General features: G+C 58.8%; 2 protein-coding genes across 3 annotated transcripts in view; both read left to right on the top strand.

Annotated features, from left to right (window-relative positions):
* The first annotated feature begins 645 nt into the window (after positions 1–645).
* SEZ6 (seizure related 6 homolog) lies at positions 646–15,083 on the top strand. 2 transcript variants are annotated; one of them, XM_059486889.1, is made up of 17 exons: positions 646–788; positions 8,378–8,950; positions 9,023–9,156; positions 10,012–10,204; positions 10,774–10,959; positions 11,034–11,202; positions 11,848–12,014; positions 12,098–12,292; positions 12,466–12,604; positions 12,682–12,878; positions 12,955–13,149; positions 13,230–13,421; positions 13,505–13,702; positions 13,799–13,837; positions 13,942–14,062; positions 14,141–14,243; positions 14,852–15,083. In XM_059486889.1, exons 1-17 carry the CDS (start codon positions 725–727, stop codon positions 14,879–14,881), a joined length of 2,895 nt encoding a protein of 964 aa, XP_059342872.1. In that variant the 5' UTR covers positions 646–724; the 3' UTR covers positions 14,882–15,083. The 2 variants fall into 2 exon arrangements, with proteins under 2 accessions (XP_059342872.1, XP_059342871.1); XM_059486888.1 differs by having other exon boundaries at positions 14,836–15,070.
* A 1,304-nt stretch (positions 15,084–16,387) lies between these two features.
* PHF12 (PHD finger protein 12) overlaps positions 16,388–25,912 on the top strand; it is a 31,231-nt gene continuing 21,706 nt past the window's right edge. Inside the window, exons 1-2 of the mRNA XM_059486994.1 lie at positions 16,388–16,693; positions 17,011–17,192. Of these exons, the coding sequence (XP_059342977.1) occupies positions 16,628–16,693; positions 17,011–17,192 (248 nt within the window). The 5' untranslated portion in view covers positions 16,388–16,627. The remainder of the gene's footprint in view (positions 16,694–17,010; positions 17,193–25,912) is intronic.

Below are 25,912 nucleotides of genomic sequence, written 5' to 3'. Positions count from 1 at the left end.
GATGATGAGCCCAGCCCTCATTTGGGCTATTTAGGGATGGGGAAGAGGAGGCTGGGGGAAGGGAGGTGGCTGTGGTGAGGGTTCTGTAGGGTGGGGAGGCAGGATATGGTGAGCTGGGCACCGAGCACCTTTCCCACAGCCCTCGGTGGCTCCCACGGCGAAGGTTTGCCGGGATTCGGGGGGGAAGGGGGGGTCAGGCGATCCCCCTCCCCCAGCCTTCATCGCCAGCTTTAGCGGGCGCCGCACTCGGAGAGTTACGGCGTGGGGGTGGGGTAGCAGGGAGGAGCCCCCCCTCTCCAGCCTGCGGGATTGGAGGGCGCCTCGCTCGGAGAGTTACGGCCGGGGGTGGGTGGGGGCAGCCCCCCCTCCATCCCTGGAATTAGCGAGCGCCCCACTTCCAGCATCACGGCCGGCCCCCCGCCCTGTCCCTGGGATTGGCGAGCTCGGAGCGTTACGGAGGGGGGAATTGAGGGGGAGGCGGGCAGAGCCCCCCCCAGCTCCGCACATCCCCGGTATCACCGGGTGTGCGCCGCGCTCGGAGCATTACGGCGAGGGGGGGCTGCGAGGGAGGCGGGGAGAGCCCCCCCGGTGCTTGGATCGGCGTGCGCCGCGCTCGGAGCATTACGGGCCCCCCCCTCCGCCGTCCCCGGTATCGGCGGGCGCCGCTCGGGGCGCCGCCGCCGCCGCCGCGCCCGCAGCGGAGCTGTCCGCGGTGCTGACCGCCATGGGCCCGCCGCCCGCGCTGCTCCTGCCGCTCCTCGCCGCGCTGCTCCGCGCCCCGGCACACGGTAAGCGCCCGCCGACACCCCGGCTCGTCCCCGCCGTGCACAGCGAGCACCCCGCGCTACCGGGCGGCCGCAACCCGCCTCCGTCTCCGGCAAACTTTGCCAACTCGCGCTCGCCCCCCGGTGCGGAGGGGACGCTCCCCGTTTTCCTCCGCTGAACCGAGAATCCCCCCCACCCCGCCTGCCCGTTATCCGCCCCTCCGGGGACGCGCACGGCGCTTTGCAGCCGGGCTGGTGCAACGCCGCCCCCGGCAGGCTCCGGCGGCAGCCCCTCTGCCGGTGTTACCGCCGCACCGGGGGCTGGGCAGGCACGGCGGAACCGCGGTCACCGAGCCCTTCGAGCCGCCGCCTCGGGCTGGCTGTGCCGTGAGCCGGCCCCTCCGTGCGGTCCCCGCCGCCGGGTGGGGGGCACCGGGGGCGTTTGGTTCTTTCCCCCTCTTTTCCCTGTTGGGGCGACCCTCCAGCTCCGTGAGGGACACTGGGGACACGGTGTGCTGGTTTGCCAAGGAGAGCAGCCAACACCCAGCTCGGCTGCTTGTCCCTGCCACCCGTGGGGCACAGCAGTCTCGGTGCCTCGTGGCTCCGCTGCCCCAAAAATAGGACTAGGGACCTTCCAGGTCTTGGGGAGCTCTGTCAGGGATTGGGGTGCCCCGGAGCGGCGTGGCCAGGCATGGGGCGATGGGCGGCTCGTGGTCCAGCCCCGGTGGGATGCGGGATGTGGGCACCGGCTGCAGGCAGCAGCCGTGCGGGGAGTTACATAAACTCCCATCTGGCGGCGGAGCCCAGGCGGGGAAGGGCGCCGTGGCCCTGCGCCCGCTGCTATTCCCAGCTCGCCCCGCCGCCTGGGGCTGCTGCCACAGCCTTCCTCCTTGGGGGAGGCAGAGGATGGGGACAGCAAGTGGGGCAATGCCATGGCACCCCCATCCCCTGCCCTGCTGGAGGGCGGCGGGACTGGAATGGGGGTCCGTGTCGGTGGGTCTGTCCTGGGAGCAGGGCACTGAGCAGGGCAGATTTCCCCCCAGGGGAGGCTGATGCTTACTGTGTCAGTTTAATGATTTCTAATGAGCAATTACCTCTAGTCAGTCCCCTAATTTCTGAATATCAATAAAGTTAATTAAACACTGCATGTGCATTTCCCAGAGTCTTAAAAGTAGGGATGCCCTGGGAGGTGCTGAGCTTTTCCCAGGGCTGGGACCTGTGGGGTCCTGCCCACCCTGTGTCCCCTCATCATGTTCTGGGAGCTGCCTGTGTGGCTCGTGCCTCAGAGTCCCCATCCTCCATCAGGCAGGGCTCCCAGGGGTTCCATGCAGCAGTGCCAGGCTCAGTGTCACCGTGGCCTTGACTTGGCATCGATGGGCTGGTGCATGATTGGGATCTGCTGTGGGTCAGAGGGACGTGGGGTCAGGGAGTCGTGAACCCCTCATCCAGGCTGGGGAGCTTTGTGATGTGGTCTGAGTGGTGGCAGTGCAGGGTCTGATCCTGTCTCTCTCCTGCCCCAGTTGTGGGGCACCACCAGCCCCTGGCGTCCACAGGGATTTGCCCCAGCAGAAAGTGGGGTCTGGACCCCATGGCACTGGTGAAGCTGAGGGGAATGGTGCCAGGCACAGCTTCATCCACCCTGCCCCACTGCAGCCCTTCTCCCCAGCTCTCCAAAGCCATGGCAGGCCAGGAATTTTTGTGGGGGTCATTTTAGCCTTGCTGGAGGGATCTTCTTGTAATTTGGGGTCCTGGCAGCCTGGGGCATTAGGAAACAGCACAGGCTGTGACGGGGGCACAGGGCCTGGCCGTGCCCCCATGAGCTGTGCCAGAACATCCAGCATCAGCCAGCTGCACTGTGCCCATGGGGTGAGGTATTTGGGGGGCACCTGGGGGTCTCGGTGTGAGGAGGGGGCTGGGGAAGGGGGCGGGTGCCCGCTCCGGTAATTGCACGCAGCGCGTGTGCTCGTGCCCTGCGTGCCTCCGAGGAGTTCGTCACCGCCGCGCTGCCGTGCCGCCAGGCCAGGATTATCTGGATAATGCTCTTAAGCCAGGGAGCGGGAGGGCAGGGCTGTCCCGGGGGGATGTGGGGCGCAGGCTGAGCCAGGCTCCCCCAGCGCTGCCCAAGCCTGGCTGCTGCAGGGATGGCCCCTGGCTTTGGAGTGCTGGGCATGGATTCATCTCAGGGGGCTGGGTCAGGCAGGGCTGGAGCAGAGCAGGGGGAGTGTGGGGGAAATGGGGGGCAAAAAGCCTTGGGCAAGGGCATGACAAGGGCACCCCCAGGCCTGGTTTGGAGCAGCAGAGCCCCCATCCCTTTCTGTGCTGCTGTGGGACCCCCAGGCTGGCACGGGGCTCCTGGGGCTGTCACTCCCTGCTGGGGTGGGGGCTGAGGCTGACCTGGCTGTGGGGTCCCCTGGGAGCACCAAGAGCCCCCAGGGGAGGTGGATGAAGTTGTGTCTCCAGCGGCTCTGACGGGAGAGGATAATTTCGCCTCAAATCAATTCTTTAAATGCGCACAATTGAAAGATTGCCTCTGAAAGCTGCCTATAACCAGGGAGGTAATGGATTCCCTCCAGTCGCAGGCAGGAGCTCGGGAGTGGCAGCATCCCTTCCTCCTGCTGCTGGGGACATGGGGACAACCGGAGGGCCAGCACTGCTCCCACACTGAGCAACCTCGGGTGGGTGAAGGGGCTGCCTGCACCCCTCAGAGGCAGCTGGGGATGGCTCTGTCTGCCTGGCCTGCTGCCAGCCTGCCCTGTGCTGAGACCTGGCACTGATCATGCCATCCTCCGAGGTGCCAGGGGGTCCCATTGGCCAAGGCTGGGGATCTGCTCGGCCCCCAGCCTGCGGGAGAGGCGGCAGGAGCCAGCCTGCACGCTCACTGTGCCAGTAGGAATTATTACATATATAATTTAAATGCAGTAACGAGCTGCGCTGAAGGGATCAAATATTAATCAGCTGCAAGAGCGCTGCTCTGACCCTGTGAAAATGGAGAGAGGTGCTTGAAATGCCAGATCAGCCAGCGGTGGGCCATGAGCGAGGTGATGCTTGGGCAGGGCAGGCTCTGGTTGTCCCCACATACCCTGGGTGGTGGCAGCAAGGGGCAGTGTTGGCTGTGAGATCAGCCCTGAGTGGCTTCCAGAACTGGCAGGTTCATCCTGTAGGGAAAGCAGTGCTCGGGCAGGATGTGGGGCTGGCTGAGGAGCCATCGGGGCAGCGGGAGCGCCGGCTGTGGCAGGAGCAGGCGGAGATGGGAGGGGAGGGATGGCGCCTGCAGGAAGTGTGACATGGCTGAGCAGCCCAGCGCCGAGCCCGACAAGCAGCTCTCGCTCGCCTCCCGCAACCGATTTCAATTACTGTCTCTGGCAGTGGGCGGAGGGAAGGGGAGACGGCAGCTGGGTGGGCAGCGTGGCCCTGCTCACCCTGCCTGACTCCTGCCCACGCTGGGCAGGCACCCCCAGCACCCAGGGGTGCCCCGAGGGATGGGTGCCCCTCTGCCCCCTCACAGGGGTGAGCTGTGCTCAGTCCTGGGGGAGATGAAGACCAGATCTTGCACAGAGCCCCATGGGGGCCTGGCACCTACATTATAGCCAGAGTGGGGTGGCACAGAGCGGGTGCTGCCCAGCAGTGGGGTATCCATCACTGGAAATACTGGAGGAGGGGCTGATTTAGGTGCTGTGAGCCCAGGGAGGGGGGACATGGCACCGCACAGCGCTCGGGTCTGAAATAGCAGTAGACACACAATTTATCACCGCTGCTGCCACGCAGGGAAATTGCTGTAGAAACCCATTAGCTCCACAGGGAGAATGGGGAAGGGGGATTACATGGGCTGTGGGTGGCCAGGAGGGGACGAGGGCATTGTTGGCACCGTTGGGAAGGGAGGAGAGCCCTGGGGATGTGCACCCAGCGGCCCGCTGGGCACACGGGGGTGCTCTGTGTGCCAGCCGGGCTCGGCCGCCGCGATGCTCCAGGGAGCCGGTTGCGGCGATGTGACATGTGTCAGCGGGTAAATGACTGTTCAATTCAAGGAGAATTGCAAAACATACAAGGTCAAATGCTTCCCCGCCAGCGCTGCCATGAATATTAAAGCCGAGCTCCTCCGGTAGCTGCCAGGGCTGGCGGCCGCACCCGCCCGCAGCGGCCCTGGGCACGGGGCAGCCCCTGGGGTCCCTGCTCCAGCTGCTCCGACAGGCTCAGCTCGGCCGTGGGCATCTGGGGTCACCGGTGGTGCCAGGGTGGCCGTGGGGTGGCAGGATGTGGATGGCAGCATCGGTGCCAGCTTGCCATGCTGGGTGCCAGTGGTTTGTCTGTGGTGACAGCTGGTGGCAGAGGAGCTGGCTGCACATTCCTGCCCCTGCCTTCACCCTCACACCATCTGTGTGCCCCTGCCTGCATCCACCCACCCAGCCCTGCCTGCATGCAGACAATGCCTGAATTCCCTCGCTGCCTACACCTGCCCACCCACCACCTGCACCCACCTGCATTCCCTGCCTGCTCCTGCCCACGCTACCTTCACACCTGGGAGCAAGTCCTGCTCCCTGCCAGGGCAGGGGGCAGGTGGGTATCTGGCATCAGTAAGGTGGGTTCCCGCTCCTGTTCCTGTTGTGGAGGCCGGAGGTGGCTCAGGGGGCTGTAGGCCATGGGATGGGGAGGCTGTGGGGATAGGGTTGGGATCTGGCATCAATAAGGTGTGTTCCCTCTCCCGTTGTGGAGGCTGGGGGTGGTTCAGGGGGCTGTGGGCCGTGGCATGGGGATGCTGTGGGTGGGTGGGGGAGCGTGGTGTCGGCTGCCTGACAGCTCATTCATCACAGCTGCAGGCCCTGACCATGGGGGCAAAGCCAGATTGGATTTTAAATTAGAAAATAAACCTAGAATCTTGTGAGGCCCACCCCTTGCCCTCACCCTGTGCCCGCCTGCACCCCCCCGCTGCCCCCTCCTGCGGGTGGGGAAACTGAGGCACGGAACCGCGCTGCGATGCTGCTGGGGCCACCGAGGGCGCTGGCCTGTCCCCTCGCCGAGCCGGGCGCTGTGGTATTGCTGTCTTGGCGGGCAGCATCGATCGGGGCTCCCTGGGCGGCCGCGTGCCGCCTTATTTATTTATCGGTGACAGCAGGCGGCATCGATCCCCGATCCCCGCCGGGGCCCCGCCCGCCGCAGCCGGATTAGTATCTGGCATCTCCCGGCTGCTGTTAATAAACTCCCACCCCGCAAAGCCAATGGGAGGGATTAGGAGCCCATCCCGGCTGTGTCCGTGGCCAGCACGCCGAGTTACCCCTCAGGTTGGGGGCTGCTGGGGGTTTGGCAGCCCCTCTGCCCACCCCGAGTTCAGCGGGGTCCCTGCTGGCTGCCAGGGCCCGCAGGGGACTGTGCCGGGTGGCCAGGCCCACGTCAGCAGTGCCTGGTCACCTTGGGGACATGGGAGGGACATAGCTGTGGCGCTGGAGATAAGCTGCTTAGGGACATCTGTGGAGATGGAGGATGTAATTCTGCGGAGTTCACAGGGCAAGGGTGGCAGCAGCTGGGCACCCCCTGCCTTCCCACGGTGTGCTGGGCATCCTGCATCCCCAGAGGGCCAAGAGTGCCCAGCATCCCCTGTGCCAAGAGCATCCTGTGGTACCCAGAGCCCAGGGCAGTGCCTGGGCATCCTGTGGCACACAGAGCCCCACACAGAGCCCTGGCATCCCCAGGAGTGCCCAGCCCAGCGTGCTCAGTGTCCAGATGGAAGCTGCTGTAGGATCCTTGCTGGGAGGCCTGCCCTTAGCCAGTGATCTCCATGGGGCCCTCTGTGCCCCCCAGCACCCCGGGCAGGTGAGATGCTGATGGACAGGAGTGTCCAGGGGGCTGGATGGGCATCTCCAGCCCATCCTTCACCACTCAGGGCAGTGGTGGTGGTGCAGGGCCCAGCCCTGTGCACTAATCTGCTATTAAAGCCCAACGCAGATTTTGGCGCCCTTCAGTATAAACTCATTAACTTTTATGTCCTAATAAACGGATCCCATTAAAATATAATTCTGGCCTTGCTGGGGGGCAAGCAAACCCCTTGGAGCTGGTGTGGGCAGGTGTCCCTGCTGCGCCTCCATGCCCAGGGCATTATCACTGTCCCTGTACGATGACAGGGGGATGCTGGGGACAAGGGGTGGGTGGCAGCGGTGTGAGGACGCCTGCCAGCACCCAGCAGCTCCCCACTACGCTGCACACCCAAGATAATGTCTCTTAATAGTCCCTTAAAAGCAGCATTCGCGGAGTAATTAATCTTCGCGGGGCCCTGCCCTGCTACGGATAGGGATAATTAGCCGGTAATTGGCAGTATCGTGTCATCAGTGCCTGTGCACGGCGGAGAGACGTGCCCACGCTGCCGTGCCCTCGGAGGGATGCTGGGTGTCACCATGGCACCCCCATGCCCTCGGAGGGATGCTTGGGTGTCACCATGGCACCCCCGTGGCCTTGGAGGGATGCTGGGTGTCACCCCCATGGCCCCAGAGGGATGATGGGTGTCACCCTGGCACCCCCGTGGCCTTGGAGGGATGCTGGGTGTCACCCCCATGGCCCCAGAGGGATGCTGGGTGTCACCCTGGCACCCCCATGGCATCAGAGGGATGCTGGGTGTCACCCTGGCACCCCCATGGCATCAGAGGGATGCTGGTTGTCCCCCTCTGCCATGGCATTGAGCTGTGCCCAGCGAGAGGGCACGGTGCTGTGCCGGATCCAGGAGCGGGAGATGCTGGGTGACTCATTAGGGCTGATTAAATTCTTTTATTTTTGGTCTAGAGGCCGTAAGCTGCTGGGCTGGGCGTGCTGGGGATTTGCTCAGGGACCAATGCCTGGCAGGGTCACGGGGCTGTGACAGGGGAATCCCTGAGGTTGTGGGTGGGAGAGGGGGGAGCATCGATGGGATTGGGGGTTCCCTGCAGCCTCACACTGCCTGGGGACAGGGACAGCCTGGCTGGGAGGAAGCTGAGCTGTCTGGCAGCATGGAGAGGGGTGCAAGTGTCCAGGCTCCTGTGACATTCCTGGTCGTGGCAGTCATGGTGATCACCTGCATGTCTGCACCCTGAGAATGTGCAGACCCAGGAGAACCTTGGCATGGGATGGCCACCTCTGTGGTGAAGGATAATCTGAGATATCAGGGACACCCAGAGCCAGGGCTGTCCCCATCTGGGTTGGCTCACAGGAGGAGTGGGTGCCCCTTCACGTGGTACAACTGCAGATGTGCATTAATTAGCTGGGGGTTAATTGCTAGGGCTGCCCCAGTGAAGGGTATGCTGGGAAGAAAGTATCACAGTCCTGCTGTGTGTGGGTGATGCACTTGTTTGCCATCATGGTTTTGGGGGAATATTGGGGTGCAGGGAAGCGCCAGCCCTTGGAGCAGCAGGGTTGGTCCCCAGTGCAGCACAGGTCTGTGGCACTGCACCAGCATCACTCCCCAGAGCTGCATCCACACCTGGTACAGCACAGTCCACGTCCAGGCGCTGCTCTGGGTGCCACTGAGGGCACAGTGCTGATCTGTGATGAAGCATCACCCCCTGGTGCATCACCAGGCTCCTGTTCCCTCTCAGTCCCCAGCACAGCATCAGCCCCCAGGTTCCCCAGCATCCCGCACCCTTTCCTCCCCCCAGGCTTCAACGGGCTGGCGAGGAAAGCCGGGGAGAGCGCTGAGGTGGAGCCGACGGCGCTGCCCACGGAGGCGGCGGAGCGGGAGGCCGAGGCTCGCTTTGTGAGCACCGCGCCCACGCTCAAGATCCTCAACCACCACCCGCTGCTGGAGGACCTGCTGCACGAAGCCTTCCTCAAGAAGGACTACCTGGCCCAGGCGCCCTTCCTGCCCGCTGGGGCCGGCCCCCTCCTCCCCGGTGGTGCCCTCCAGCCAGCCCCCGGACCCCCAGAACCCGAGCCATCCCCCCGCACCCCTGCCCTGCCCCGGCCCGCCTTCCCCACCGACCCCCTGACCACGCCAGCGGGGCGCCCCGGGCCATGGGGGGAGGCGTGGGGGGCTGTGCCAAGCGCAGACCCCTCGTGGTCCCCCTCTGGGGTGCCAGAGTCAAGCACGGCGTCCCCCAGCCAGGCACCCACCACGCCCAGCACATCCCTGGCACCCCAAGCTGGGGCCACTGCGGTGCCTGGGGATGAAGAGGGGACCACCACCACGTCCACCATCACCACCACCACTGTCACCACGCTGCAGGGGCCAGGTGAGCACCAGGGAGGGAGCTGGGTGGAACCAGGGTGGAGTGAGGCTAATCTGGGGTTTCTTCTGTCACCAGCTCCCTGCAACCAGACGCTGGCGGGTCCCGAGGGCTGGCTGGTGTCCCCAGAGCCAGCTGGTGTCCCCTATGATGGCAGCCTGGACTGCACCTACACCATCTCTGTCTACCCTGGCTATGGTGTGGAGCTCAAGGTGAGCTGAGGGCCGAGGGTGGGCCAGGGTGGGAAGTGCCTGCAGACAGGTGTGGCATGTCCCCTACTCTGTGCACAGCTGTGTGTCTGTGCAGGGTGCAGCAAACACATGGTCTTGTCTCTGTTCTTGTCCCCATGCCTGTGTCCCCAGGCCAAGAGAGCCGGCTCAGGACATTGCCTACCCTCCTGGCACAGGGATGTGGGTACATGAGCTGCTGGGATGCCCCAGGATGCTCTGTGCCCACCAGCTGCTGTGCCTGGCACTCATCACAAAGAAGTGCTTTGAGATTTAATTAACGAGGCCCTAATGGAGAAGGTGTGAGCAGTGCCAGCAGGTGCCGTGCTGTGCTGCAGGGCCAGGAACACCCAGCACCCATCTGCCAGGAGCAGAGGCTGACAGCAAACCCTGCTGTGCTGAGCCCTTGTGCTGCTCCCATCAGTGTCCCCATCTCTGCTGAGGCCACCACAGGGCTTGTGGAAAGCTGGTGGTGAGCCAGAGGCAGCAACTCCACCACCAGCCCTGCTCCAGCAGCCCACACTCACCAGTGCTGCTGCTGCTCCTCACCATGCAGCACGGCTTAATTAGCATCATTAATAGCAAATTGCTCCGGAGGGCGAGGCTGGCTGGCTGCAAGGCTGCCAGCGTGGGCCTGGCTGTGCTGTGGTGCTCTGGCAGAGCCAGGCCCTGCTGCTCTTGCGTGGGGGATGATTTATGGCCCTGCTAACCATATTTGAAAGGTGCTGCCCTGCGCAGACAAGCTCCAGCGGGCTATCGACCGCAGAGAAGCCACTCAAGGGCCAGCTCCCAGCCAGGTGCCGGGTGATGCTGAGGTGGTGACACCTGTGTCCCGTGCAGGTAGAGAACATCAGCCTGGCAGAAGGGGAGACGCTGACGGTGGAGAGCGCGGGAGGGCTGGAGCCCAACCTGCTGGCCAACGAGTCCTTCCTGCTGCGGGGCCAGGTCATCCGCAGCCCTGCCAACCTCCTCACCCTCCGCTTCCAGAGCCCGCGGCCCCCCAGCCCCGGCTCCTACCACTTCCACTACCAAGGTATGGGACTCAGAGCCCTCTGTACCCTCTGGGAGCTTCCCTGCCAGCGTGGTGCTAATTTGGATTGTGGTGATGCACCAGGAGTTTATCTGAGTTTTAAGCAGGCACTGATTAGGTGAGTGTCACGATCCGTCCTTACGAACGGGTTTTGTGATGGTTCGTGGATTGATCTCAGGGTGCAAAAAGAACCGGCACAGCACAGGGGATTCACAGTGATAATCAAAACAAATGCACCTTTATTGAATGACCACAGCAAAATGCGATAGAGAGATTAAGGGAGAGAAAAAATAGAGAAAGAGAGAGAAAAGAGAGAGAGAGAGAGAGAGAAAGAGGGGAATATAGCTACCAAATGTAGACACAACAGACTCTCACAGTGAGGAACGCTCATGGAGAGCTAATTGGCCTGAGCAGTTATGGATTCATTGAGCATAATTCTCAGCATCCATAAGCACTGGGTCACTTGAGCCCTGCCACACCCAGGTATTTCCAGGGCTCTGGGGAGGCAGTTTTTGGATTCTGGTGGGTGTCCATCGCTCCTCAACCTTGTTAACAGCACCACTTACCTCCAGCCTACCTGCTGAGCTGCCCGTTCCCAGCACGGCCGGCTTTCGGGGAGGTCTCGGTGAGCAGCCTGCACCCCGGTGGGGACGCCCATTTCCGCTGCTCCACGGGATACCAGCTGCAGGGCGCCCGCCGGCTCGTCTGCCGCAACGCCACCCGCCCCTTCTGGAGCGCCCGCGAGCCCGTCTGCCTCGGTGAGCACCAGCAGCTCGGGGACACGGGGCAGCTGGCGTGGCACTGTCACCCACTGACGGCACCTCTCCCGCAGCGGCGTGTGGCGGGGTGGTGCGTAACGCCACCGTGGGACGCATTGTGTCACCCGGCTTTCCCGGGAACTACAGCAACAACCTGACGTGCCACTGGCTGCTGGAAGCGCCGGACGGGCACCGCCTGCACCTCCACTTCGAGAAGGTGTCACTGGCAGAGGACGATGACAGGTTTGGCTCAAACTTGGGGGGGCAGGGGTCTGAGGGCACTCTGGGGCAGCCCTTCACGGGGCTGTGTTAAAAGGATGAGTGCTCTTGGCAATATCCAAGGATGGGTGCCATTGGCCATATCCAAGGATGGGATCTGCCATGGATGGGTGACATTAGTCATATTTAAGGATGGGTGTAGCTTGCCATGGCTAAGTGTGACTAACTTTGGCCATTGGCCATGGTCAAGGACAGGTGTGGCTGCCTTTGGCTATTGGCCATGGTCAAGGATGGCATCTGCCATGGATGGGTGCCATTAGTCGTATTTAAGGATGGGCGTTGTTCACCATGGCCAAGTGTGGCTACCTTTGGCCATTGTCAAGGACAGGTGCCATTGGCCATATCCAAGGATGGGATCTGCCGTGGTTGGGTGCCCTTAGTCATATTTAAGGATGGCTGTTGCATGCCATGGCCAAGTGTGGCTACCTTTGGCCATTGGCCATGGTCAAGGATAGTGCTGTTGGCCATACTCGAGGAAGATAACCTCTGGCCATGCCCAAGGATGGTGCTGTTGGAAATGGCTGGGGTTAAAGGCTACCATCCGTGCCCAAGCATGGCTGCTGTTGGCCATGGCCAGCAGCGCTCCCTGCCCTTGTCATGCCTTGGCAGGCTCATCATCCGCAACGGCAACAACGTGGAGGCCCCGCCGGTGTACGACTCCTACGAGGTGGAGTACCTGCCCATCGAAGGGCTGCTCAGCACCGGCCGCCACTTCTTCGTGGAGCTCACCACCGACAGCAGCGGGGCCGCGGCAGGCATGGCGCTGCGCTATGAGGGTATGGGGCCAAGGGCGCAGTGGATGACCCCAATATCCCTGTGCCCACCCGGCCCCCACAGACCTTTGCCCCTGTGCCCGCAGCCTTCGAGCAGGGGCATTGTTACGAGCCCTATGTCAAGTATGGGAACTTCACGGCCAGCGATCCCCGGTACCCCGTGGGCACCACGGTGGAGTTCAGCTGCGACCCTGGCTACACACTGGAGCAGGGCTCCACCATCATTGAGTGCGTCGACCCCAATGACCCGCAGTGGAATGAGACAGAACCGGCATGCCGTGGTGGGTGCTGGTGCTGGAGGGTGCCGGGGGGTGCTGTGAATGGGGCATGAGGGATACTGCAGCCACTGTGCTGTTGAGTGTGATGGAGCTGAGGGACATGGTGGGTGCTGAGTGTGGGATGCTGCAGTGGGTGGGTGCCCCACGGCAGTACCAAGCCCGGTGTGTGCCCACAGCGGTGTGCAGCGGGGAGCTGACGGACACAGCCGGAGTGGTGCTGTCACCCAACTGGCCAGAGGCGTACGGCAAAGGCCAGGACTGCATCTGGGGGCTGCACGTGGAGGAGGACAAGCGCATCATGCTGGACGTCCGTGTGTGAGTGCTGGGATGGGATGGGGATGGTGGGATGGCGGATCTGTGCCCTCCCTGCCCTCACGGCCCCACTGCCCCAGGCTGCGGCTGGGCTCGGGGGACATGCTGACCTTCTATGATGGGGACGACCTGACGGCGCGCATCCTGGGCCAGTACACGGGCGCCCGCGGCCGCTTCAAGCTCTACGCGTCCACCGCCGATGTCACCGTGCAGTTCCAGTCTGACCCTGGCGCCGGGGCCTTTGCCTACCGGCAGGGCTTTGTCATCCACTTCTCCGGTGAGGCCCATGGCGGGACAGTGCCCCCAGTGTCCGCAGTGCCCCCACTGCCCTGCTCAGCCTTCCGTGCCCACAGAGGTTCCCCGTAACGACACCTGCCCTGAGCTGCCGGACATTGCCAATGGCTGGAAGACGTCCTCACAGCCAGAGCTTCTCCATGGCACTGTGGTGACATTCCATTGCTACCCCGGCTTCCAGCTGACTGGCACTGACCTCCTGATGTGCCACTGGGACCTGACGTGGAGCGGTGACCTGCCCTCCTGCGAGCGGGGTGAGTGGTGCCCGCCAGTGACCCCCCTGCCCTGCGGCCCATCCTCAGCCACCGTCACCACTGGTCACTCCTGCCTGCAGTGACAACCTGCCGGGACCCTGGCGATGCTGAGCACAGCCGCAGGGTGGTCTCCAACCCCAAATTCCCGGTGGGAGCCACCGTGCAGTACGTCTGTGACAAGGGCTACGTCCTGGCGGGCGCCGGGACCCTCACCTGCCACGACCGCGCCGCGGGGGGACCCAAGTGGAGTGACCGCCTCCCCAAGTGCATCCGTGAGTTGGGCGTCCCCTCCTCGGGCCTATCCCCCGAGCCATCCGATGGCGATTGCTGACGCCACCGTCCCACTGCCTCGCAGCCGAGACCTACGAGCCCTGCCACAACCCCGGCGTGCCGGCGGGCGGGCGGCAGAGCCCGGAGCGGCGGCTGTACCCGGCGGGAGCCACGCTGCACTTCTCCTGCACGGCCGGCCGGGCGCTGCTGGGCGAGAGCAGCCTGCGCTGCCTGCCCGGGCACCCCTCACGCTGGAGCGGCTCCCCTCCCATCTGCAAGGCGGGTGAGACGAGCCCTCCCCACCCCAGCACCCCGCCGGCTCCGCTCAGCACCCCACTTCTCACCCCTGCTGTTGGTTTCTTTCTTCCGCCTCCTGCAGCCTCCTACGATGAGTTTTACAGCAACCGCAACCTGGATGGTAAGGGCGAGGGTGTTTTGGGGTGCCGGAGCGCTGAGGGGCACCCGGGGTGTGGCCGATGTGGGGTGTCCCCTGGGTGAGCCCCGATTCTCCCTCCCGCACAGCTGTGGCCAAGGCTGTGCCCTCGGGGACAACGCTGGAGGGCACCAACGTGGCCATCGCTGTCTTCCTGCCCGTGCTGGTAGTGGCCCTGCTCATCGGGGGCATTTATCTCTACTTCTCCAAGTGAGTGGCCCCCCCGTGACCCCCAGAGACCCCACGGCCCCCTCCCCAGTGCCCACTGCAGCTGCCCTTTCCCCACAGGCTCCAGGGGAAGCCAGCCCTGCAGCTGCCCCTGGCTGGCTCCCACCCCTACGACCACATCACCGTGGAGTCGGCTTTTGACAATCCCACCTATGAGACAGGAGTAAGTACCGGGCCCCACACCCCCGATGTGGGGCTGGGCACCCTGGGGACCCTGCACTGCATGGGCCACCTGTGCCAGGGGCTGGGACAGGTGTGGGATGGGATCATGTGTTCCATTAGACAGGACATCCATCCAGGAACAGCACAGGGGGTGGGACATGCACCCAGAGACCACCCATGAGATGATGGATCTGTCCAGGGGCTGTTTAGGGATGGACATACAGTTAGGGACCATGTACAGGATGGAACATCGATCCACGGACCACATACGGGGTGGGATATCCCTCTAGGCACCACACATTAGTCCAGAAACCATCTAGGGACCATTCACACCCTCTGGGATATCCATCCAGGCACCACACATTAGTTCAGAAATGAACTAATCAATCAATCCAGGGACCACACACACTCTCTGGCATATCCACCCAAGGATCATGGACAGGATGGACACTGATCCAGGACCCGTGTTTGAGATGGGACACGCATCCCCAGGGCTCTCTGTAGTCTGGGATGTGCCCCCAGCTCCTTATGGGATGGGAGATGCCCTATCCCCGTCCCGGGCACCCCGTTGCATTGTGTCCAACCCCTTGCAGTCTGTTTTCTTTGCAGGACACGAGGGAATATGAGGTGTCCATCTAGGCGTGGGCAGCGTGGAGCAGGGCGCTGCAGCCGCCCCTCCCCTCCGTGCCCGCCGGCCCCGGCACGGGCTGGGAGCACCTCTCCCAAGGAGACTCAAGCCGAGCGCTTGGCAGGACCCACCTGGGCACCGGCCACCCCCCTGCCACCCCCGACCCACCCGGACCCCCGAGGGCTCTGCCCGAGCCCCACTGTCACCCAGCCCCCCGCACCGGGCTCATGAGAGGCTGAGCCAGCGAGGGTCCCCATCCTGTCCCCCGGCCCCTGAGCCAGCGAGGGTCCCCGGACCCCACCCTGCCCATCCGTCCCCCCAGCGGGAAAACAGCAGCCCCCGCAGTCCCCGCGACGGAGGAGTGACACAGGCAGGGGGAGCAGCGCTGTGGGGACCCCCAGGTAAGGACAGGGCTCCCCGGGGCTGCAGCGGGGAGGGGACAAAGCCCCGGGGGGTGGGCGAGGGGCGAGGGTGGCCCTGTGGGTGCCCCCCCCTCCCGCCCTCGCCCCCCATCCAGCACAGGGCTGGTCCCCCCCGTGTCTCCCACCGCCGCCACGCAGGGACGTGTCCCTCCCGTGTCCCCAGCATGCTGCGTGTCCCCCCGGCCCCCGCTTGCTTCGCCCTCACCGGGGGGGTCCCTTCCGCCACCAGCGTGTCCCCCCCGCGCGTCCCGGCACCGCAGAGTGACGGGGTGGGCAGGGGCACCGGGCATGGCTGTGCCCCCTCCCACCGCCGCGTCCCGCCCGGGCTGGTGACCCTGGCCCCCGCCGCCCCCTCGATCTGGAGGGGACACCGCCCCCCTCCCCATCTTTTGGTTGTTTCATTAATAAAAACTGGTGTTTTAGAAGAAGCGATGGCGTATTCCTCAGCGGGGCCGGGCAGTTTGGAATGGGGATACATCTACACACACACCCCCCGAGCGCGGGCCCTGAGCCCACCTCACCGCCACCCCGGCGACATCCCGACCCCCCCCCGCCCCTCCCGTGCTCTCCGGGGGGGCACTGCCGCTTTAAAAGGCGTGGCCTGTGCCGGAGGGGGTGACGTCACAATCAGAGACCGCGCCCCGCCACCCCAGCACGCCGCGCGCCGCGCGCCCCCTGCCGACGCGCGCGTGTCCCGCCGCCCCGCCCCGCTCCGTTACGTCACTGACGTCTCCGCCGCCCCGCCCTCTCGCTGGAACGTGACAGCTGCCACGCGCCTGCGCGAGAAGAGGGCGGAGAAGGGGCGGGGCGGGGCGGGGTAGCGCGGGGAGGCGCTCGGCGCACGCGCAGTGGCTCCGCGTGCGTCCCGCCGCCCCCGTCCGCCGCCGCCGCCGCCGCCGCGCCAGATCCGCGCGCGGGAGGCGGCGCGGAGCGCGCATGCGCGCGGGGCGGGCGGGGCGGGGGCGCGGAGTGCGCGTGCGCGCGGAGCCCGGAGCGTCGGCGCCGCCTGTGCGCGGGGCGTGCGCGGTGCGTGAGCGGCCGCGGCGGGCGCGGGGCCGCCGCCCCCTCCCTCCCTCACCCACCCACCCCCTGCGCGGCAATGGCAGCGGGCGTCGGGCCCCCCGCGGCCGCCCCCGGGCACGGCTGGAGGAGGAGGAGGACGACGCGCAAGCCGCAGCGGCCCGTGGGATAGGCCCCGCCGCCAGCCCGCCCCCGCCGCGCCGCGCCCCCCCCCCGCCGCCTCGACGCGGAGCCGCCGCTGAGGGGCCGCCACACGTCCCCGCCTCGCTCCCTCTCGCCGGGGGGGGCTCTCGGGGCCGCTCCTGGGCTGGATGAATGTGGGAGAAGATGGAGACCAAGACGATCGTCTACGACCTGGACACCTCCGGGGGGCTGATGGAGGTGAGGCCCGGGACGCGGCGGGGGGATCGGACCGGGGGGGCAGCGGGGCTGCAAGATGGCGAGGGAACCCCCCCAGCCCGGAGCCCCGTGGCCTTACAAGGAAGTGCGGAGGGACGGAGGCAGCTCGCCCGGCCCCCGGAGAGGCCCTGCCGGACACGGGGCGGGCGGGGCGGGCTCGGCCGGGGCTCTGTCCGCCCCCCGATCCCCTCCCGGAGGGCCCGGGGCCGCTGTCCCCCCGGCGGGCACGGGGAGAAGGGCGCTGGGTCAGGGTCCGTGCAGCCCCTCAGAGCCCGCTCTGTCTGTGTGTGCATGTGCAGCAAATCCAGGCCCTCCTGGCTCCCCCCAAGAGCGAAGATGGGGAGAAGAAGAGCAGGAGGCCCGAGAAGGAGCCCAGGCGAAGTGGCAGGGCCACTAACCACGATAGCTGCGATAGCTGCAAGGAAGGAGGGGATCTGCTGTGCTGCGATCACTGCCCCGCCGCTTTCCACCTCCAGTGCTGGTAAGGCTTGGCGCTCTCTCCCTCCGGATCTGCCCAGAGCACCTTCCCTCCGGCCGCTCCCGCTTCCCGTTAGGTCCCGGGGAGGGGGGGACGCGGGGCTGGCTGGAGCAGACAGGAACAAAAAGGAGGTGCAAACCCCGCTTGGGTCCATCCCTCCTTAGGCTAATCCACGGCGGCCGAGGTGAACCCTCCCCTGGCTGCTTTCTGGAGGGTTGGGGGTCCACCCTCCTCCTTTCTTTTTGTGCTGAGCAGCGGGCGAGAGGCCTGGAGGAGGAGCGAGGCCGCTGGCTGCGCGGCCTGGCTGCCTTGGTGCTGCCCCTGCCCGGCCTTTCGCCCTCCCCAGCGGGAAACTTGCCCACCTCACCCCTCTGCAAGGGTGCCTGGCTTGCGGGGAACCCTCCGGAGGGCCCTGGCTGGAGAGGGGGAAGCCCTGGTGGTGTCTCAGCACCAGGCCTGACGTTCCCAGCGCTTCCGTGCTGCTGCAGCTGCTGGGAATAATGGAGGTTGCTGTCTCTGTGTCTCCCTGCCTCACTGTTTACAATATGGCGACCTTCCTTTAAATTATATTTTTATTCTCAGCGCCATTTTGGCTGCATATATGACTTCCAAACCCTCGCAACACTCCCCACAGTATCTCAAACGTGAAAATACCTTCCCCGTGGAAATCCAGGCCTCCAGACTTTAACGTTGCCCGGGTTTATTCCTTTCCCTCCTTTTTTCCCTTCCTCCTTGCTCTTCCGACCTGCTTGTCTCATCCGTGGGGGTGTCTGCCGTGAGCTGGGGGGCTGCCGGGCGCTCTTTGCTGGGAGTTGTGTGGCTTTGTTGATGAAGGCAGAGCTTTCTGCATGCGGATCTGGCTGCCGGCTGGGAACCGAGGTGCGTGTGGAAGCGGTGGCAGAGCTCGAGGTGCTGGAGGCTGCAGCAGGATGGGCTCTTGCTGCCTTCCCTCGCAGCTTCCGAAGCTCTCCCGGCACAAAGCGACACCACGCCAAAAGCAGCGCCTCCTCAACTTTCCGCCCCGAAGTTTTTTCCTTTTTCTGCACCCGGAGCTTGGATGCATCCTGAAATCCCCCCTTCCAACAGTTGACACAGGCGGGTGGTTTGTGTTAAATTAGCACAGCCAGAGTGGATAATGGAGTGGAGGAGGGAGCGGGGCAAGTCAAACAGCTGGAGCTTGGGAGTACAGAGTATTCTTCCTTAGGGGAGATTTTTTAACCACATTCCTTTCTCTCTTTCATGCTTTAGAGCTTTGTTTGCCACCCTGTTACAGCTGTCTCCTCTGCGCTTTTTTTTTTTCCCCTCCCTCTGTTGTTTGTTTTTTTTTTTTCCCTTTGCTTTTTTCTGATTTTCATTTGCTTGCTGGCTATTCTGCATTTCTATGCTAATTGAGGGTCTCAGAACACTTATTAAACTGGCTGCCGATAGCAGGGGAGCTGGGTGTGTGGTCACAGTTCTGTAGGGAGTGTCCCGTTAGCAGCGTGTAGCCAGGCAAACCCGACAATGCTGTAGCATGCAGCCATGACATCATCCCTCCTACCCTGAGGAAGTGCTACTGGTGGTGGTAGTGCAGATCCTCTAATATTTACTAGCAGGATAGTAATTATCATTATTTTGCATCCAGTGTCCTTGATGAGCTTTAATTTAAGGGTGTTTTTTTTCCTTCTGCCGGGCGTTGTTGCTTTCGGGTGCATCCTGAGCGTTCTCCTAGTGAGGCTAGAACTTCACATTTTGGAATGGAAGAGCTGTGCCTAAGGCTGCAGAGTTAACTCTGAATCCTAGTTAAGTCTGACCATAAATGAGACCACTCTGTGCATGCCTAAATTTCATGGCTTAATTTGGTGATGTTTTTGTAGTTAGCGAGTGGGAAACAACCGGGTAAATCAGATATCTGTAAAGCTTTAGCTGTGCCTGAGTTAGTTGCATTATAATTGTATAGGAATTTATGTAAAAATATAGAAAAATATGTGCATCTTCAAGTAGTCACTTTTCAGAACAGAAATGAAAGAGCAATTCTAAATACTCTTTTTCACCCCATTTGTTGCCTCTTCTGGGGTTTCTCAAGCGATCCCTTTGACAGCAGCCCAGACCCTGCTGTGGGAGGTGGCACAGTGTGGAAAGGCTTTGTCTGAAGGCTTCCAGCTTGGGCCTGATCTGCCTGCTTCCTCCTGGACCTTTGTTGGACCTTTGGCTATGGCCTTCAGGTGACCCAGGTTGTCTCAAAGGGATGCTCAGGTTTTGTTTTCGTGTGTCTTCCCATTACCTCCTACATTTTGCTGGAAGTAAACTTCCGTTATGGGTATAAACTTAGGCATAAAGGCAGCACTTGCAACTTCCTTTCTGCCTCCTTTTTTTTATTTAAAGAATAGTAGCTGTAATGCAAGGCTTGGTTTGAGTCACTTGAATAGCACTGCTGGAGCACTCTGATTTGTGTTGACAGCTTACCTGTTCTCTGAATATTTATTGTGAGCTTTAGTACCAGATTGAATTTATTATCAATACAGCATAACAAAAAAAAAGTAGCTTTTAATTGGTCTAGGGTTTGTGATCATTTGATTACAGCTGTAATCAGCTCCCATACAGCTGTATGGGAGGGGCTATATTATAAAAGGAAAGGATTTTCAGGGGTATGATTGGCACAAGTCATGCTGTCAGCTGGAGACAAACCCGGCTCAGCTTCCCAGGAACTCGTGTTGCTCCTTCCTGTGTAGAGAACGTTCTTCTGTATCAAGTTGTTTAAGCCTGTGGTGAGGAAGTTGGCTTTGCTAGGTGTGTGACCCTCAAACTTCAGCAGTTTGCCTTAACTTCAGTTTAGGTCTTAAACCCGTTGTCCTCTGTGGAAAACAGAAGGCACTTGGCCAAAGATCCCAGAACTTTCAGAGTCTGATAGTGTTACACATCTGAGGCGGTAAATAACAAGTTTTGTTGGTACACTGTGGCACAACTGCTCTCCTGAATTAACGTGGGTGGAAGTGACTTCCCAAGTCTTCTGTTGGGGTGTCAGCTTTTCCCACAACTCCATTTTGGAGTCACTAGTTCAGTGTGAAGCTGCTGTGGGTGCTCTGAGAGGCCAGAGGATTCCAGCCTGGCTGCAGATAACCTGGCCTGGTGGGAGGGATACAGGGAAGTGTGAAATCCCTGCCAGATACTTAGTTTCAACATACTTGGATTAATGTCACGGTCAGGTGACTCCTCAGGTTTGAATCTACAGAGGGAGGTTTTTTGGGTCCCTAGTAATTCTTGAAAGCAGGAGGTGGGATTTTTAGCTCTGAAGTTGGTGTCTGGTTCTGCTGTTTGCCCACAATCTGCTGCTTTGGGTAACAGTGCAGAGTGCATTTCCATCCTGATGCTCTGCCTTAGCCCAGACCCCCAGGGACAGTGCATACTCCTTCTTTACATGATTGAAAACCAATTTTCCAGTGCTACTTCTATTCTTTCCCATTTATATCCTCCTCCTGGCAATGTGATTGTTAGAATTCCCTGTGTTTTCTTGAGCTTGTAGTAAACTTGATTCACATTGAAGCGGGTTTGCAAAGTGACTGATGTTGCAAATTCATTACGAAGGATTAGAAAGATCCCCGGGAGAGGAAAAGTTTAGTTAACAAGCTGGGGGAGGGGAGTGACAACAGGAGGGAGAACCAACACAGAACAGTTTTGTGTTTGTTTTTTTTCTCTCTTTTTGTTTTTTTTTTTTTGTTTTTTTTTTTAAAGTCTCCCTGCCCAAGTTTCTGGTTGGAGGAGCCCAAAAGCACAAACCTCGCTGAATGCTGCGGTTCAAGTCCCTCTTGTACAATCTCATGCCTCTGGCTGTGCAGCTCTGCTGGCATGGCAGAGTGACCTCAGTCCCTTAAAGCTGACCAGTTATGTAAACGACAGTGCCAGTTCTGTGGCCCTGCTCAGCAAAAGGGTTCCTCGGAGCTGGGTTTCCTCACTGCTGTGCTGGGAGAATTCTGTCCTGTCCCTACCGGGGGCTGCTGCCTCCATCAAACTTTTTGCAGCACCTCCTTGTGTTTATATTTGCAGTGTTTGGCTCATTTCCCCTCCGATTTGGCAGTCTTCACCCAAGTGCTGGTGTCGAAGAACAGGAGTGACAGAGCTGCAAAGTGCAGCAGAGGAAGCTAAGCTAGATTTTTGGTATTTTCTATGAGTCACATTGTTTTAGTGCTTCGAACAAAGAATGGAAAAAAGTTGTGTTTGGCTGGTAGGACATCGATAACTCTTTCCCCACCTTATTCTGTCTAAAATGCCCTGCTTTATCTTTGGCGTTTGTTCTAGCTTTGGGTTTTTACATGAATATGCAATCTGTGAGGGGAGAAAAACAATGGCCAGTCTATTGTCTCAGTTAATCCTTCCCTTAATGGTCATCTTGGGCTGCCTAGGGTGTTTCAGGTGAATCTTAGAATGGTCTGAGGCATCTCCTGCTGCAATGAGTAGGGGATGTCCAGGAAGGTGCTGGAGAGGCAAACTTGCTACCTAATAGTGGCTAGGAACAGGCTTTCAGTACATTGAATGACTTGTAGTTTTAAGTGAAGGAAGTTTTTAGTAAGAGGCTTTCTGTTTGTTTGGGTTTTTTAAACAGTAAATGACTGGCAAACCCCTACTTTAATGTTTATGTAATTGCATATTGAAGGTCAGAGTAAACTGTTCTGTTCCCAACATTTCAATGTATCCATCTTAACTGATACTTTGTTAAAACAATATTGGTTTAAGTATGTGCTTTTAAAAGAACCCAACTTTTGTTTTTATGTATCTCTGGCTCTGATATTTTGGGAGCCTTGGGGCCTGCCCGGGCTGGATCTGAGGCAGGAGGAAGTGATTGCCCTGGCTGGGTTTCTGGCAGCGGAGGGTCACTGCGTGTGCGCCTGCAGATGTGGTAACATGATCAGTCTTGGCAGCTCTGCTCGGCAGAGTTGTACCAATGAGATTTTTCACTCTCCTTATTTTGTCCTAAATCTCTCCGTGCAAAGGCAGATAAGGTCAGCCTAAATCTATGGATTTCAGCTGAGGGCTTCAGCAAATCATTCACAGTAAGAATTTGAGGAACTCGTGATTGGGTGACTTGCAAACCACCACTCTCACCTGTGTGTGTGGATGTTGCTCCTGTTAAACTGTGTGTGAGCAGATTTTGCACTGTGGGCAAGAATTGGGGATTGGGATTGAGCCTGCTGCAGTTCCCAACATCTGTGTGCAGTGGGTAGGAGCATGGCTTCGGGATTCTAAAGGATTCAAAGTTGAGGAGAGGGATGTTTACCTACTTAATTTAGGCTTTGCCTTCAAGGCATGGCTGCTACACAGACTGGTGTTACATCAAACACGTGCATTGTTCCAAGGCTGTTTAAAATGGCACAGTGGGAGGCAGTGGACAAGGAGAATTCTCTGTGTTTTTGTACCTTGGCTTAGGAAAGTGCCAGTTTTATGTTGACCACGACTTGTGGAACTGAGAAATCCTTTTTTTTGTGCCGCTGTGAGTCCATTTTTGAGTTGACTCCTCAGGAGCAGGAGGCTGCAGCGGTTTGCTTCGAGGTGGGGTTCAGTGCTTTGTTCCTGCTGCTCCAGAGCTGGTCTTTCCTGGTATGTCAGCCTGCAGGCATGACTCATGGGAGCCTTTCACAACATGGAAAGGTCTTCCCAGAGGAATTCCAGCTCCTCCAGGCATTTGCAAAGGAAATTCTTAATTGGATTAGATTCATAATACTAATCTGCTAATGACTGTTTGTTATGGAGATCTTGGCACTATCTTGTAAATATATTCACCTTCCTTTAGCTGCCTTATGTCTTTTTATCACATACAAGCTCGGTGTTGTTAAGATTGTACTGCCGCCAGCAGATCTGATAGTTGGGAATGGGGGACTGCTGTGTTTATTGCACAAGATCTTATAAAGCTCATAATTCTTTCCTCTGTCTCTCTCCATTTCACGGTGTTGTTTAGGTGGGGTGGTGAAAGGGAAGCAGTGGTAATTGGCATGTCTGACATCCGGCTGCACTGCTCTTACCACGGGTGTGAAGGACACCCCGGCTGGGGAGTGCCTCTGTGCAGTTGTCAGTGACAGAACTGGGTATTTTTAGCAAGAATCAGGACCAACCAGGAATTTCCCCCCCCTACAAAAAGGGCCTTTTTTGGGTTGTAGGTGCAGTTGTGGTGGTGTGAGGAACACCTGCAGGAGAGCAGGGCTCCTGTGTTTCCCTGTGTAAGACAGAGTCAATTTGAAATTTCAGTTGTAATGTTGATACTGAAACAGTTTTTCAACACTAACATAAATTCTTCCATTTATTGACCCACACCAGTGGATGTTAAACTGCTTTTGTTGCTAGACTGATTCACTGGTACGTGTCAGGTTCTTGACTTTTTCCTGTGCTCTGCAGCCTTTCTCAAACCTTGAGTCAGTAGCAAATAGCAGGAATCTGCTGTGGAGAAAGGGAGCAGCTGCTTCCAGAGTAGGAAGGAGGTGTATCTCCCTGAAAGCAAGTGTGACAGTCCGAATATTTAGGAAGTGCTGTCTGTTGGAATATAAATCATGTGAGAAGGATGTACTCGTTTTGTTTTTTTAAACCAGTCAGGAAGTTCTCTTGGACTTGTGAAAATGCAAATGTATCTGGGGGATATAACATGGCTTTGTTACAGGGGTATGAAAGAAGTGAGTGTAAGCAAAAAGCATCTTGCCACGTCAGGTTACTGGCTAGACTTGTGATTTTTGTGACACAGATTGTCAGAGCTGGCTTTTCCTTCCTATAGCAATCGATTTGTGCTGTCTCCAGCTCCACTGCTCACTAGATGTCTGCCCAGCTTCCTCGAAGGAACACTGCAGTATCCAGTAACTCTGTAAGCTGAGTAAAAATAGTGTTGTAGCTTCCCTTTAATAAAGGGGTTGACAGATACCAGTTGTAATGCAATCACATACCTTTTTAGGGTATGGAGTAAATGCTCCCTGTAGCCAAAAATGAAGGGGGGAAAAGAAAAAAAAAAAGGTTGTATAAATCATTCTTCCTGTTGGTGTATCAGATCTTGAGCACAAAAGGCAAAGAGCATCTCAGCCAGCTGGGGGGAATCGAGTGCCTGAACCCAACTCTAACCCATTTCTGCTGACGTCTGCTCTGCACGATCACTGGAAGCAAACTAGATGGAGCTGGAGATTACCGACTTTGAACCCTGCAGAAAGCACTGGCCTGAGGATACAATTTAGCAGGCTGAAAACCCCATGCTGAATTTCTGGCAAGCACTAGTGATTGGTGTGAAACACCTGCCTGTACAGCCTCTGACTTTGGGCACGGCATCATGTGAACTTCCCAGTGATCTCTGTCTAGAATAGCAACAGGAGCAAGATATGAAGGTGATCTGGAAAGGCAGAAAAGAATGTATGCCCTGCTCTAAGGATTTTTTTGTTGGTTTTTGGTTTTTTTTTTAGTGGATATTTCTGTCTCTGCTCTTTTTTCTCTCTTCCCCAGCGTTCTTGGGAAAGCCTAGTCCACATGTAGATGTCAGAATTACACTTCACTTGTGCCTGTGTGAAGACAAATTCATGCTTTTGCTTTTATGGGTCTGCCCTTCATCCTCTTCTGATGTGCTGCTTTCCTTTTTTCCACCTTACTGCTGCTGTCCTTTCACCCCTGTCTCCTTTGAACACGTTCAGTATGGCTGGGGCTGAATGTGTTCACTTCTCAGAAACCTCTCAGACCTGTGTTTTGATTATTTTTTTTCCCACCAGAGATGTCTCTTCATTTATTGTTCTTTAAAGACAGAATTGGATGAAGTGATTCTCACCAGGTCTGTGTTGTTCCTCAGCCTCCTTTCTTTTCCCTGATGCTGCCCTATGTGTCATCCTGCTTTGAGAAGATGACTTCTAATCTGTTAAGAAGATGGTGCTATAAAGACCTGAACACTTAATAATGAACCTGGACATTGAATTCAGGCTATTGTTACCATTGTCTGCAGCACAGGCATGAGCGATGCCTGGGAAAGAAACAGGAGTCAGGATGTGCAAAATGTCTGAATTTCTGTGTCTGACCCACATTTTTCAAAGTCAACAATTCTTCTATCAACTTCCATGGCTTCTGCTTATAAATACAAAGCTGGATGGTTCCCTAGGCAAATATATCTCAAATATCAGAGTTCATAACCAGTCAAACTAATTAAAAAATAATAATCAAAAACTCTCACTGCAGTTCTGGTGGTACTATACGCTCTTTAATACATATTTGTTTTTATATATGTATGTGTTTACCTATGTGTGGAAATTTGGTATCTTAAAAAAAAGTACTTCCTTTAATTTTTTGTCAGCTGGACATTAATGAAGGTAATAACTAACAGGTTGTCTAGGGAATGGTCTCTGTGGGCCAGGTTCTTTCTATAAATAGAAGGAACTAATTACATCAGGTGATCACATGTTTACATGCAGCTTTATCCAGTTTATTGGGCCCTCCTGCTCATCAGGTTGGAGGCAAAAAACTTCTGCTTCATGCCTTGGAGGATACTTCCCTGATTCCCCATGAGCTTCAGGCCTGCCTGTGCTCGAGGGCACAGGGAGGAGGCAGGAAGGGAGCTGAGGTAAGGTAGATGAACCTCATGGAAGCAGGTGTGTTCTTCCCAGGATGGGAGTAGCAGGAGTGGTTTGATGGATTCAGGTAAATAAATTCATAGGCATTGAAATTCACAGAATACCCACAGCATTTATGGTTTGGGTATTCACTCATGAAATGGTACCTGGTTCTTAGGAGCACGGTGGTGT

Source organism: Ammospiza nelsoni, chromosome 21 (assembly GCF_027579445.1).
Source record: "Ammospiza nelsoni isolate bAmmNel1 chromosome 21, bAmmNel1.pri, whole genome shotgun sequence".
Classification (NCBI taxonomy): domain Eukaryota; kingdom Metazoa; phylum Chordata; class Aves; order Passeriformes; family Passerellidae; genus Ammospiza; species Ammospiza nelsoni.
The sequence above is the reverse complement of the archived record's forward strand: the minus strand, read 5'-3'. Positions and strand labels throughout refer to the sequence as shown.

Excerpts from the sequence above, each read along its gene's own strand:
- SEZ6 (XM_059486888.1), top strand. The coding sequence starts at position 725 with ATGGGCCCGCCGCCCGCGCTGCTCCTGCCGCTCCTCGCCGCGCTGCTC. Across the intron at positions 13,422-13,504 it reads CCGCCTCCCCAAGTGCATCC|CCGAGACCTACGAGCCCTGC; the intron begins GTGAGTTGGGCG and ends ACTGCCTCGCAG. Across the intron at positions 14,244-14,835 it reads ATCCCACCTATGAGACAGGA|TCTGTTTTCTTTGCAGGACA; the intron begins GTAAGTACCGGG and ends AACCCCTTGCAG.